Source organism: Marmota flaviventris, chromosome 4 (assembly GCF_047511675.1).
Source record: "Marmota flaviventris isolate mMarFla1 chromosome 4, mMarFla1.hap1, whole genome shotgun sequence".
In the NCBI taxonomy this organism is placed as follows: domain Eukaryota; kingdom Metazoa; phylum Chordata; class Mammalia; order Rodentia; family Sciuridae; genus Marmota; species Marmota flaviventris.
The window spans coordinates 74,851,634-74,865,245 of record NC_092501.1 but is presented as its reverse complement, the minus strand read 5'-3'; the positions used below and the strand labels follow the sequence as shown (position 1 = coordinate 74,865,245).

The 13,612-nt window shown below is 43.3% G+C and overlaps 1 protein-coding gene across 1 annotated transcript in view; it reads right to left on the bottom strand.

The window, feature by feature from the left end:
• Vstm4 (V-set and transmembrane domain containing 4) overlaps nt 1-13,612 on the bottom strand; it is a 92,579-nt gene that overhangs the window by 48,083 nt on the left and 30,884 nt on the right. Inside the window, exons 3-4 of the mRNA XM_027947931.2 lie at nt 12,785-12,853; nt 5,006-5,113 (exon numbers count right to left, since the gene is read on the bottom strand). Of these exons, the coding sequence (XP_027803732.2) occupies nt 5,006-5,113; nt 12,785-12,853 (177 nt within the window). The remainder of the gene's footprint in view (nt 1-5,005; nt 5,114-12,784; nt 12,854-13,612) is intronic.

Here is a 13,612-nt window from a genome sequence, read left to right as displayed (position 1 = left end):
CACACGAAAAACCTAGAGGCCATCAAGACTCAGCCCTCCTTAAAACAGCCCTTAAAGTGTATTTCTAGTTTGGATCAAAATGATGCAAGTTTGTTATAATGTGGTGTGTTAAGTATGAGAATTGGCTCTATTTGAGTTGTAAGGGTCACACTGTTCTTTAGTAATGTCATTTCTGAGGATCCTTTGTTCATGCATGGACTGGTCCTCAAATATTTGACTGCCCCCAGTGAGAGACCCGCTACAGAAGCAACCTCCTGGGCTGACCTCTTGGATGTGCTTGTCCCTGCTCTTACTCTGACACTGGCTGGAACCTGCAGTGTTTGACTCACATCCCTCCCCACCCCCACTTGACCCTTCCCTGCTCCTCAGGACCCAACTGGTTACCAGGGAAATAGCCTGGTACCACAGTTCTCAGGTCTCATTGAGGTCATGATTATGTCCCAGCCACCTCTAGTGATTGGGCTGCACCCTTCCTCTGCCCCAAGGCAGGGGTGAAAGCCTTCCCTTGTTCTAGTTGGGTAGTGGGGAAAGAGAGCAATGCAATTTTCTTTGAACAGTTGTTTAGAAATGATCACAAATTCCTTGCCACTCTTCTCTGGCCCTGAGACAAGGCTACCCTGGGGACTTGCTTTAACCATTAGAATGTGAGAGTGACAGTTGAGGCACATTCTTGGAGACTAGAGTTATCAAGCAGGGGGCTTTGGATACTGTGCTGGTGAGACCACAGGAAGAGAGAGATGTCACAAAGTCCTTTGTCCCCTCTAGCCCTTCTCTCTTAGATGGATCCCCAGGGCTGAGGCTCCATCCTGGATCTCAATCTGGGGCAAATTCCAGATATTAAGGATCCCAGCTCCAATGGAACAGCCTAATAGAGCCCAGCCCAGATTTCAGAAATAAACTTTGCTTTGGACCACTGCTTTTGGGGTGATTTTTTTCTACAAGCAGTAGGTACCTCAAACATTTTAGGATTCCCTGTGTGTGATCTCTGGGTGAGAGTCCACTTAATGACAGGAAATGCAACTGCTCTTAGTCACATCTCCAGATTCAGAAGAGATGTCTGTGACCAACTTAAAACAAGACCATGTTCATCAGATTCTCTGTGTCCCATCACATCATTTCTGTTATTAAATATCAAGAACTCTTCCTAGAGTCCTACAACCCAGGTCTCATTGGACACTGGGGAGCTTCCAATGGTAGTGGTCCTCACTGCCCACCTGCCTTTGGAGTACCACTGACTCTGAGCCTGGTTCTGCTCTCCTGAGTACCTTATAGGCAAATGAATGCTCTCCAACCCACCTGCAGCATAACAGGGCTCTGGGAGAGTAGTGTCTGCTGAGCTCCTGTGGGGGAAAGGTCAGGGTTTGTATCCAAGTAGGATGGGTTTGGGATTCTGAACTATACTGGGTAAATTCACCATTGCTCTGCATGGAAATGGGGATTTGATAAAATACTTACCCCCCAGAAACAGCAATAGAACAGAAGCAGACCCACTAAAGACAGTGTCCTTCTGGCACTATGAGTCCCTTGGCAGGACCTGTCCCCGGATTCCTAGAGGCCTTGCTTCTTCCAGCTCAGTGGACAGAGCATCAGACCTATGAGGAATCTGCTCAGTGGACATGATTTTGGGGAGAATAGTCCATCCCCAGAGGTAATCTGAAATTTCTGATTATTTCATTCATGGGAGATAACACTTGAAAATTGGTAGGTAGAAGGCAGGGATTCAGGATATCCGGCAATATACAGGACAGTTTACAAATGAATATTTGTCCTGCTTGACTGCAAATAACCTTCCTGACATTCACAAAAAGAAAAAACAAAACTCTTCATGAGAGCCTGGGATCTAAGGCTGTTTTACATGAAAACATAAGGTCTATATTTTTCTGCTTCATTTTAATATATGATGATTATTTCAAGGGTGTGAGAACCAAGTTAAGAGTACATTTTTTATTTGAAAACTTACTAACACTTGGAGTTTTACGAGCAGTACCACTCCTAGATTTGAAGGCATATCTGTGTCTGTCCATACTTGTCCCTGTCACATGCATAAGGAGTCTTCATACATACTCACATAGTTTATGTAAACTTTATTTCAAGGGTCAAATATAAAGGTTTACTATCTTCTCTGAAATTCAAACTTATCAAAAGAATGGGTACAATACTAAAATTCGTTTTGCTGTATTATAAATTACTTTCCTCTGAATTCTCCTTTGATTGTAGAGCATTAAATTATATTAAGGATCCCAGCTCCAATAGAACAGCCTAATAGAGCCCAGCCCAGATTTCATGGAGGGCCTCTATGTCTCGCACACCCAACTGCATTGTGGACCAAAGTTCATTTAAAAATAGTAGCGGGACCATGAAAAAATATTTGTTGTAAAAGGGTGCTGAGTGAGCTTGAGTTAAGAAGACCTGGCTGTAAGGCTGTAAGCAATGCTGGTTAGAAAAGGAGCACATACAAATACGTCACAATGAATCCCACTATCATGATAATTATAATGCGCCAACCAAAATGCTTTTAAAAAGAAATTCAGGTTCTCAGGCCTGCTCCAGACATTAAAGTCTGGCTTTGAGCAGGTACCTGGTCTACTCAGGAAGGTTAACTGCTGCTCTAAGGTTCCTGGGTCCAGTTAAAGGGCATACCCAGGCCTACAATGCATAGCTCTCTGCCTTTGGTCCACAATGCAGTTGGGTGTGCGAGGCTCAGAGGCCCTTGGCCAGCAGAACCTGCCCTGCCTGGGCTACAGAGTACCAGCCTGAGGCCGCTGACAAGGGTTCATATCAGGCCGAAGTCAAGCTGCCAGGAGCTGCAGGAGCCAAGTGGAGCTGTTTGAAAAGAACTTCAGCAACAATTGCAATGGAAGGCCAAAGGAAAATTCCTTAGCAATGGTCAGCCTCCAGAGAGCTGAGGTTTTCTTGAATAAAAATGTGGAAGGCTTGGGTTGAGGATGGGTCTGGGCCTCATCACAGGAACGGGCCACCATTCCTGTGTCAGGACTTTATCAACCTCCGTGGCTGTCCTCTCTGTCACATGGGAGCCATGCAGGCTGTCACACAGGGCATGGAGGAGTCAAGTCGGGTGCCCAGACCATGGCAGGTGGTCAGATAACACTCCAAACAGCTGAGTAGGGCTTTTAGATGTTCTGCACAGGTGCAAACAAGGCTGTGTGGAGCCCACCCTGGGGCTAGAGGTCACGGCAGCTGGGATCCCAATTCTCTGCATGAGAATCCTGAATGTCTTGCTTTATTTCCCTGGCCCTGCTTCAGGCCCCACAGGGCCTGGAACTTAGGACAAGTCAGGCTTTATTATATCCAAGCCCTAGCAGAGCTCCCTTAGAACACAGCTGGCTTGAGAACTTATGTGGCTTCCAAATTCCAACAGTTGAGAGCAGAGCATCTGGGAAACAAACCCATTTGTCCATCATTTGTTGTGCATCTGTCATGGGCCAAATTCCAAGGAGAATGGGTCATGTGCATGGCCCCTGCCTTAACTGTGTCCTCTGGAAGAGATGTAAATGCCAACGCCCATGCACCACATGTGTCATGAGCTCAGGGGAGCAGTCAAGGGTTAAAAACAAGAGAAATGCTCAGGTGCCACTCATATGGTGGCAGACACCATGAAGGAGGGTGGCTTTGGAGGACAACACATAGCCACATACAAAACTGGTGTCAAGGGTACCAACACCAGAGGAGAGAGATCAGGGCTGCAGCCCTCATGCCATGATTGGGAGCAGACTGTATGGGTGTTCTCTGCTGTCTCCGCAATCCCCACCCATCCTTGCTCAGCCTCTGGGGCTGACCTTCTCATTGGAGATCCCTCCCTTGTCCTTCTGCTTGGCCACACCATGGGGACACAGCAGCCAGAGAGTCCAACAGGGGAGAAGAAAGGCTAAGAAATGCACCACCCTGGCCTTCTCCTACTGCTGGCTTGTGGTTGAGTCCCCTTCCTAAGGCCCCTGTGGATGACACATCCCGACAGCAGTAGCTTTCACACAATCCTGGAACAACTCCTTCCCTTTCCTCTTGAGGTCTAGGGTAGAAATAGCTTCCTTTGGATGCTGGTCCCTGGGTGTGTCTCCTCAGCTTTGCCTACACCTCTGGGGGAGTGTTCCCTCTATAAGTTTTTCTGTGTGAGGGTCTCCTCCACACGCCCTAACAACATGGCTCTTTCTAGAGCCATGACCTGGATGAATAGTGATAATTATGTATAATTATAAACAAATGTCAAGCATCTCTCTTTCTTCTCTTCTCTTTTTCTTTTGTGACTTAGAACAAGCCCATGAGACCCGGTAAACTCCCATGTCTCAGATGAGGAAGACAGGGAACGTTCTCGGATACTAAGTAAAGAAATGTGTTTGGAACTGGAATCTGAGAGCCCAGCTTTTACCATGGCTCATTCTGAGAGTGAGCATTCCCTGGCTGTTTTAGAAATTCTCGGGGGAGAAAGAGGTAGGAGTGGGGAACACTCAGAGAACAGTCACGGGTTGAACAAGAAAGCTAACAGGAAAGGACACTCAGGTTGGACAGGAAAGGAAAGATGGGGAGACTAGGCAAGTCCTACCTGTCTGCCAGGTGAACCCTCATAAGAACTATCTATCCAAGAAAGGGCTTGTCAAGTCACTGTCATGAACGAGGAAACTCAAGTTCAGAAATAATCTAGGAATGTGTCCAAAAACTCAGTCTTGAGAGGCAGAGTCCTAATGCAACCCCAGGCTCATCCATGACACAGCCTCTTCCAGGAGAATGATATGAGAGCAGTTAGGGATCTCAGAAATGGAGGAGGAGGGATTTGAGGAAAAGGGGAATTTAAATCACATCAGCAGTGACCACAGTTTATTTTAGCAGTGTCTAAGGGAAACACATCTCACTTACTTTGCTTACCAGTCATAGGTAAATAATCCTGACTCGGGATGATTTTTCTACCAAGGTGATACTTTGCCCAGCATCTTGTGCCTATTTGTGGGCAGAGTATCCGCCTGTTCCAGACATGATCTTATCTGTTTCTTACCTCTGGATTTCCTCTTGTGAAACACAGACTGCCAGACAATGACCAGAGTGAAGAGCAGAACGCTGAGGATCCCCACACAGCACACAAGGACGGCATACATGTAGAGATCTGAAATGCAAGGACACATCCAGGGTAGTCATCAGGGGAAAACACACAAAATCAGTTTTAAAAAAAATGGAATTCTAAAAGTCCCACAGTAAAGTAATCAAGGTAAAGTGTGGTATTGGTAGAGGCCTGGACACACACCAAAGAAACAGAGCAGAGAGCCCAGAAAGAGATCCACACAAGTATACTCAATTGATTTTGGACAACTGCAAAAACAATTCAATGGGGGAAGGATAGCTTTCAATAAATGGCATTGGAGCAATTAGCAAAAAATAAAATTATAATTAACCTCTCATGCTATATAAAAATTAACTCAAAGTCAACCACAAGCCTAAAATTAAAATGCAAACTAAAAAACTTATAGAAAAAACATAGGAGAAAAATCCTTGGGATCTAAGACTAGGCAAAGAGTTCTTAGACTTGACACCTAAAGTACTCTCCACATAACTAAAAGTTGAAGGTAGACGGTAGAATTCAGTGGTAAAGCTGATGCCTAGCATGCACGAGAGGCCCTGAGTTCAATCCTCAGCACTGCAAAAAGAAAAAGGAAAGAAAGAAAAAGAAAAGAAAAGAAAACCTGACTCATCAACACTGAAAAATCTTGTTCTGTAAACAACCATATATACAGAAGCAAAAGTAAAGTTACAGACTGGGAGAAAATAGTTGCAATCTGCATATCCAACAGAGGATTAGAATCTACAATATAAAAGACTCTTAAAGCTCAACAGTAAAATATGAATGACAATCCTCTTAAGGAAAATGGATAAAACATGCAAAGACATTTCATCAAGGAGAAGTACACTGGCAAATAAACACATGAGAACATGTTCAATTTCCTGGGTCATTAAATAAATGTAAAATGAAACCACATTGAGATATCCCATACACTGTTCACAATGGTTCGAAGAAAAAATAGAGATAACACAAAATACTGGCAAGGGTGCAGATAAACTGGTTCACGGGCAATGGTAATATAAAATGGTACAACCACTTTGGAAAACTTTGGAAAATGAAAATGTCCAAATCATTTGCTGTTGGCCACTCAGTGTTTCTGCCTGTTGTCCCCATAACAAATGATTCTTAAGCCTTAATGCATTTCTCACATTATGCTCGTAAGCTTAAGTTCCCAGAAGTGGAATTGCCAAGTCAACAGGAGCGCACTTTTGCAAAGCCCTTGGGATATGGAGATGCTGATAGTTAAGTGCTTAAATTGTAAAGGCCAATGTGCTGGGGGTGGCAGGTAGAAGAGGTGGCAGGTGGTTGGCTTCCCAGGGGAGCCTGGAGATGCAGGTCAGGATGATGGTCAGTGAAAGGGAAGGGTGAGGGAGGTAGAATTAGACATTCAGGCTGTTTTAACTCTCTCCTTCCCAGCCCAGGGCCCATGGAGGCCCAGTGCAGCCTCTACCTTGGAGTCTATGAGATCCTCATATTTTCTTAGTGCTGGTCAGCATTTTTTAAACACAATTAGCATTTATTCAAGTTTTTAAGGAGAGTTGTAGATTATGGTAGGAAAGATAGTAAGGCTGCAGGGTTGGGTTGTGGCAAATGGTGCAGATTTCAACAGTAGTTTTTAAATGTCCAGGGTGTCAAAAGAAGTATTTTAATACTAGGATTAAGTTGGGCTCAGCAGTCAAGTCCCAGCCACATCTGAGTGTGGCCTTTGTCTTCATTTCTCTATTTCCTACCATTTAGAACTTAATAGGTTTTTCAATTAAGATTCAATGAGAATATGAAAATCCAGTTTTGGATTAAGAGTGAAATAGATCTACCACTCACTATTTCATTGCCTATATGTGTTTAAGCGCATAGGTTCAAACCAGTTGCAAATACAACTCTGGGACTCCCTTTTCCCTCCTCTAAAATGGGGTCAAAGGACTAATATAGGAATTAAATGAGTTAACATACCAAAGTGCTTGCCAGTATCATTCTTGGTGCAAATCTGACTTAAAAAATATCTTGAAGGCACTGTCCTAACTTCTGAACCCTTACATGGCTCCCAATAAAATACTAGCAACAGCACTTTTTTCAATAAAGCAATTGACAAAAAGTTGTTGTTGTTGTTATTATTATTACTATTTTAAATAAAGCAATTGTCTTAAGCAGGGATCACTCGGGAGCCAGACATGGAAAACCACAACCACAGAGAAGGGCCTGAGCTCCTCAGCCCACACCCAAGTGACAAGGAGGCTTCGTGGAATGGAGCAAAGTCCTCTTCGAAGTGTAGTCTTTAGGCTTCAAAAGGGAACGCAGCTACTGAAGGAAAAGCCAGGAAGTTGGCGGACAGCAGTGAAGGGTAAGGAGTAATGGATAACTGAAAAGTGTTGGGAGCCCCAGAGATGGGTTTAGACACTCACCTAAGTCTCCCAACACCAGTACCTTCACCCGATCCAGGGATGCCATCTTGCCACTCCTGGTCAGCATTTTTACTTAAGCTAGTTTAAGTAGGTTTTTTCCCTGGCAATGTAAAAGTCTGGACTAAAAATAAAATACAGTCTGCCCCCTATATCTGTGGCTTCCATATCCATGGATTCAATTAAGATGGTATCAAAAATATTTTAGAAACAGAATTGCAACTATACTGAACATGTTCAGACTTTTTTTTCTTGTCAATACTTCTAGACATTGTAGCACAACAACTATTTGTCTAGTATATTAAGTTTTATAAGTTATCTAGAAAAGATTTAAAGTATACAGTAGGATGTATGTAGGTTATATTGAAATATGATGACATTTTATATAAGGGACTTGGGAATCCATGGATTTTGGTGTCCTTGGAATAGAGGGGAGGGATGGGAAGTCTCAGAACCAACTCTTCACTGATGACGAGGAACAACTGTTAAGTAGAAACAGCACAGGACAAGTTCAGGAGAAGGGTGAAACTACACTAATATTAAGGGAGTTGGACAGGTGGGTGACTAAAGGAAAAGTCTCCAACAAATGAACCCAGAGTCAGTTATGGAAACAGAGAACTGGAGGGAAAGTTCTAGAAGCATTATAAAGCATTATAAGAAATTTCTCCATAATAGCATCAAGTGCTACTGGAAAACACCCTCTGGGTTTTCCCACCCAGAGGCTACTGGGAAAGTCCTGGAATAAAGCCACATCAGTGGGATAGGGGACAGAAGCCAGATTAGAAGTTATGGCATTACTAGGATGTGAGGTGCTCAACACAGATATAAAGAAAGCTCTTTTCTATTACTAAAATCAAAACTGCGCTTTTATGGAGGCACCTGTGTCTCCCATAGAGAGGTTGATAGATAATAGGGTGGAGAACTGTGGAGTGGTCATTCAGGACACAGACTCAGGCCTCCATTTTAACAACTCAAAACTCAGCAATGGGACACTTGGACTATGGACAAAACACTCGATGACAAACTGAAGGACAGAGTTCACAGACCAGGATTCACAACAGGATATTAGGACTCAGGACAGGCCAGAGCACAGTGACCCCAAGGCCAGTCCATGATTCATACACCATTGAGCAAACTGTTTCAGGAAGAGAAACGCAGAGCCATGTATGGTAAATAGCATGGTCACGTTGCCGAGCCAGATGGAACTGAGGCAGGAGGTTGCAACACCCACCTCAAAGGAATTCCAGAGATGTGAGCCCCCTGGACCAAAAAGGTAGGGCAAACTGGCTTCAGGTTTCTTCTTTCAGTGAGACAAACTGTCTTCCTAACGCTTCCTTTCTGAGACACTGGAGCGGAGCAGCCTGACCAGGAGCTTGCTTATTTGTCTGACCTTTCTCCTTAGATTTGGGACTGTAGGAAATAAGGTGGAAGCAGGTTGCAGGTGAGAATCACACTGGCGATCCTCACACAGCAGCATACGGTGCACATCTGGGGCTCACTCAACCCAGGCAGGAGGCAAAGGGTTCCAGGCCCGAGTTACAGTTTCAGATTGCTTGCAGCCACCTCAATGTGCCACAAAGGCACTAGCTCTCCACAGGCAGCCATGGCTACAGAATCATAAAACATCCGGCCAGTCCGGAAGCCTCAGCTCCTCCGCCAAGCACACAGGCCCCAGGGGCTGTGGACGGTGGCCAGCAGGCACCATCCACCCATATGTGGGTGTCTATACTCACTGGGGTGGTCATAGCTGCTTTTCGTTCTGCTTTTGAAGCTATAGGAACTTTAAAAATTGTCACTTGTCCAGGAGGAGAAAAATTCAGAATACCTGGGGTGTCCTGGCTTGGGAAGCAACTGGTTCTCCTGAAGTTCTAATTTTTTTTTTCTTCTGTTCCAATCATTCCTTTTGCTGCATAAAGACAAACTGCCTTGCTGATTCTACTCAAAATACTGACACCACTGCCCTCCCCCCTGGTGTTCACTACAAAGGCTAACCTCCCCCCACCCCCCACCAGCCATTGAAGCCAGGGTCACAAAGTTATAAGATTCCAAGGCCACATTTCCCAGGGACAGCTGGGGCAAAGCAGCGCCGTGCCTCAGTTCTCAGGCAGGATTGTCGGCCTGATGTTGCCCTGTCTTCCAACTTGTCCTTTAACTATTTATGAAATAAAAAGCTCTCTAATTATAAATGTTCTCTCAAAAGTTTCAAACCTCAGATTTGGCCAAACAACACTTATCCATCAGCTGAAGCTAAACCTTCAGATTCAAATTTAACAAAACATCTGCATTTAACCAACTCTGTAATCAGCTTTTAAAATGCCACATAGGTCTGGGGGTGTGGTTCAATGGTAGAGTGCTTGCCCAGCATTCATGAGACCCTGGATTCAATTTCCAACATAACAAGTAATTCCAAAACTTGGGTCATAGTCCTGAATTCACAGTAATTCCAAAACTTGGGTCATAGTCCTGAATTCATTTCCAGTTTTATCTTTTGCCATTGGACTTCCTAAGACACTACTGCCATTTTAAGAAAATGCCCAGGCCTCTCCTAAACAGATGGTGCAGCCAGTAGGCTACAGTGGTTGCATGTGCCACAGGGAGGGTGAGACAGGGGTAACAATGTCAGTGTGCCAGCACCCAACTAAGGTGGGCAAGGTGGATGGTACCTATTACCTGGGAAGCCAGGAGAGATATTCAGTACAACTTTGAAACACACTGCCCCAGAATTCCTCAGCACAAAGAAACCCACTCTCCCCCTAACACTAAATCAAGAAAATCAGATTCAGTAGCTTACATTTTCAGGGCAAATGCAAGACTCTATGAGATTGCAGTTCTGGAAATAAAACTCTGTGTATTTCTTCTTCTTCTTCTCCTTCATCTTTTTTTTTTTTTTTTCCTTTAATGCATACTGTAATACCATCTTGCTCAGGGCAAAAGACCTGAGCGATAGCCCAGAGGGATTTTAACTCACTCCAGCATCTCATCAAGTGGTCTGACAATCAATGCTTGTTTTGTTCAGCAGGCACACAGCCAGGCCAAGTTAGGCCCCAAGAGGATGGATATCCGTCCACAACCCACACTGAAGCTCTCCCATCCAGGAACAAAAGGGCAAAAGGCCTGGGATCCTGAGCCAGGGAGTTTCAACTGCACCCCTGACCTCTCTCCCAAACTGTGGCAGGTTAAAAAAGCAAAACACATGGACTTTGCTGCTGCTGCTGCTGCTACTACTGCTACTACTGCTGCTGAAATCATAGGAAATGAAGGCTTGTAAAGAGCCGCCCTGAGGCATGCATGATGCATAGGACATCAGTGCTAACTTTCTAAAGGGACTTGATTTTCTCTCCTGAGAAGAAAGTACGAACTGCGTTACAGATTTCATGCAGAGGGTTAGGTTGGAAGAAAATCTAATATTCTATAGCTATACATGAATTACAAATGATTGCTAATTATGCTAAGTGTTTAGAGATTCTGATTATGTTGCAAGGTGTGGCAAGGTTAAACACTGCAGCAGTCCTTCCAAATGCATGAGGTCTTGGTCCTGGTACCATCTTATTTTTAAAACATGGTCTTCCAAACCACTCGCATCAAAACCACCTCAGATCCTGAGAAAGTGCAAATTCTTTCATCCATTCCTAATGTAATAATCAGAATCTTAGGGGTGGAGCCCTGAGCCTCACCAGAAGATTCTTAGCATCTCATGATACACAGGGTTTTCCCTGTCACATTCCTCATCTCCAAAACCAAAATGCATCACAGGTCACAAGGCAGCTCCAGACACTTGGGGTAAAAATTATTTAGGCTGCTTCTATTTTACTAAATTGCAACAAAAAGGATAAAGTTTAATTTTTTTTTACTGTTTCACTCTATGGGGAATAAGGTCACTTTCATCTCTGCCCATAAGTAAGCAGTCCCTGAATGAGAGACTGAGGGAAGAAACAGGATAATATACTAGAAAAAAAAAGTCATCAGATAAAGAAAAAGGAGCTTCTGAAAGGTGCAGAAGAAAATTCAGGGGATACAAAGAATCATTGTTGGAGTAAAGCTCAATCTAAGCAATGAAATACGCATGCCTATAAAACTAAACAAAAAATTCTAGAAAACCATTAGGATAAGGAGTTTGCAAATTCATGGTTTGAAAATGATGTTCATAATTAAATTTCTATTTTTCTAGACCAGAAGTTGCCTCCATGCACTGTTTTATCACTAGTTACTGGAAGAGTGGGTTCAAATCCAAGTGCTCTCACCATAAGGTCACCCTCCTTCTGCCGCCCACTAGTTGGGTTTATGCCTCTTCTTAGATCTTCTGGCTAGGTTATCCTCATCAATAAATCCCATGCCTTTGCAAGACATAATCCTCCCCAAGTCTGAACCTCTTTTAACATCAGCCAATCCCTCCATGATCAAAGGCTCTGCCTGAGAACTTACAAAGTACGTACTTTCGTTGCTCATGGTTATAATCCTCAGTCACTTTGTGATAATAATTTCTCTATACTTTTCTTTCTTGAAAGGAGGGTTCTGCAGTCTCAGTACTCTTGACATTTGGGGCCAATTCTTTGATGCTAGGACTGTCTTATATTTACTTAATATCTTCTCTGGCCTCTATTCATTCAGTGTCAGTAGCACCCCCACAGTTGTGACAACCCAGAATGTCTCTAGATTTTGAGAAATGTCCCCCAGAGGGACAAAATTACCACCTGTTGAGAACTCTTGCTCCAAAGCTCAAACCTGAGTATGCGTCCAAATCATCCAGAAGGCTTATTAAAACCCAAATGCTGGGTACCACCTCAGAGTTTTGACTATAAGCTAGAGTATGGCCTGATGATGTACATCTATAACAAGATTCCAAGTGATGCTACTGCTGTGTTTTGGAAACCACTTCTAAGGCCCAACTGGGATCATCTGGGTAGCTTTTAACAGGTTCTACCTAAGTCAGAATCTTGATGTGGTCCAGGCATTAGTGTTTTAAAAAACCCCTGGTGATTCTAACATGGGTGGAAAACCACTCACTTAGGTTTTCAAACTCTTTCTAGAAACTCAGTTCTTTAACAACCTGAGATAAAATTTACTTTTCATTTTTAGATCACTTGAAGATGCCTCCTTCAAATCACCTAGAAGCAAAACAATCAAACAAAAATTAAGCAGGTGGTGCTTTATCTTCCACTTTTTCCAAACCTATAGACTGGGACGATCAAGGCTTCTCCTCTCACTCTTGAGTAAGTTTAGGCCAAGAAAACAATGTGACCATATGACAAAACTAAGAAACTAGAATCCGTTCTTATTCTTTTCTAAAAATGAGGCTGCAACTTAATAAATATGTCAGATTTACCTTCAAAAAATGCCCAGGTTTCTTTCTTTTTCTCAAAAGATGAATCTTCAGAAGCTTTGAGGGAAATCACTGGAAGACACAAAAGTAACAGCACGAATGAAGTACAGTAGCTCACAGTCCTGGCCGACACCGTAACATAAAAAAATAATGCTATAGGGTACACCCAGCACTTAAATTTATAAAATAATTTTCACACTGGAAAAACCACATTTTAATGGCCACAACTCAGAGACAAGGAAAGGCACAATGACTTACACTAAACACCTGAAAAACACCGGCCCAAGACAGGTGCAATAAGTTGTGTTGAAAAGTTATTCAATGACCAAGCCAAATTGCAACTCAATAAAAGCCCAATTTATCATATACACTTGCTAAATACAGAATATCCTGGTGGGAAGTCCAAGAACTAAAACACTATTTCACCATTTTAATGCAGTTCTTTCTGAAATGTAGTGTATTCCCGGATACAGGGGCTAGAGTTGTGCAATGACTCCAGGTCAGTGTTCTAAGCACCACTCTCCATGCAAGACAGCCCCCCCAGAGCAACGAGTCTCTGATTTTGAGGTTATTTTGTCTTCTTTCAGTTGGTGGTTATCACTGAATTTACTGTGCCTGCTTTCCACAGGTACAGAAACAGAATTGAGTTATAAGTAAAACTGAACATCACAGTAAGGAGCCTAGAATTTTGGACAGGTTGAATAGGAGTGGCATCATCACGGGTAAAAATTAAAAAGACAAAAATTTACAATATCAAGGAATGAGATTATTGTCCAATAGAACTTTCTGAGACAGTGGAGACCTTCTGTATCTGCACTGTCCAATAGAGTA